Genomic DNA, 619 nt, shown 5'->3' with positions numbered 1-619 from the left:
TGGCAGCCGGTGACATTCGGGAAGAGGAATTTCTTACTGACGTCGTCTCTCCTACGCTTGGGAGACCTGGGAACACTGACAACGTAGATCCGAAAAAAGGACTTGCTCCCAGCAACTCCAAATGGGGTAGTTCATCTTCCTGGCGTATGCGCATGCGCACAGGCCATGCATCCGGACTTCCGCATGCTGCATTCATCCTTGAGGCCAAAGTTCGTATACACTGAGCCATGGACATTGTTGATGATGTCTCACCGCAGGATCGACGAAAATGATCAAATGCAGTCAACAGTTTACTGCGTAGTTCGACAGCTTGGTGGACAACTGAGCTGGCGGACTGAAAGAAAAAATGGAGTTCCCAAAATGATAGATCAGGTAGTTAGCGATCTACATTATTTCTAACACCCATTATTGAAACACACAAAGTTGAACCGTGACATGAAGGCTAGTAGGATCGTGGTTGCTTCAGTTAGATTAACTGCGGTCGGTCAACTGAAATGGTGGATTACTAACTCTTCTGGACGAATCCGCACACATGACAGAGTCCACTACTTTAATGGCCTGCAAAACCTCAAGTGAAAATTTCAGAAACCTAGGTTTGCCACTGAAATCCTGAAATGGT

The 619-nt window shown here is 46.5% G+C and overlaps 1 protein-coding gene across 1 annotated transcript; it reads right to left on the bottom strand.

Annotated features, from left to right (window-relative positions):
• Nucleotides 1-37: 37 nt before the first annotated feature.
• Nucleotides 38-334, bottom strand: T265_16226 (hypothetical protein; the record flags this gene model as incomplete). Its single annotated transcript, XM_009179790.1, has 1 exon — nt 38-334. A coding segment is annotated over one exon (297 nt), but the record flags the coding sequence as incomplete, so codon positions are not given.
• Between the last annotated feature and the right edge of the window lie 285 nt (nt 335-619).

This window comes from Opisthorchis viverrini, assembly GCF_000715545.1.
Source record: "Opisthorchis viverrini unplaced genomic scaffold opera_v5_8024, whole genome shotgun sequence".
In the NCBI taxonomy this organism is placed as follows: Eukaryota; Metazoa; Platyhelminthes; class Trematoda; order Opisthorchiida; family Opisthorchiidae; genus Opisthorchis; species Opisthorchis viverrini.
This window is presented reverse-complemented; position numbering and strand designations above follow the sequence as displayed.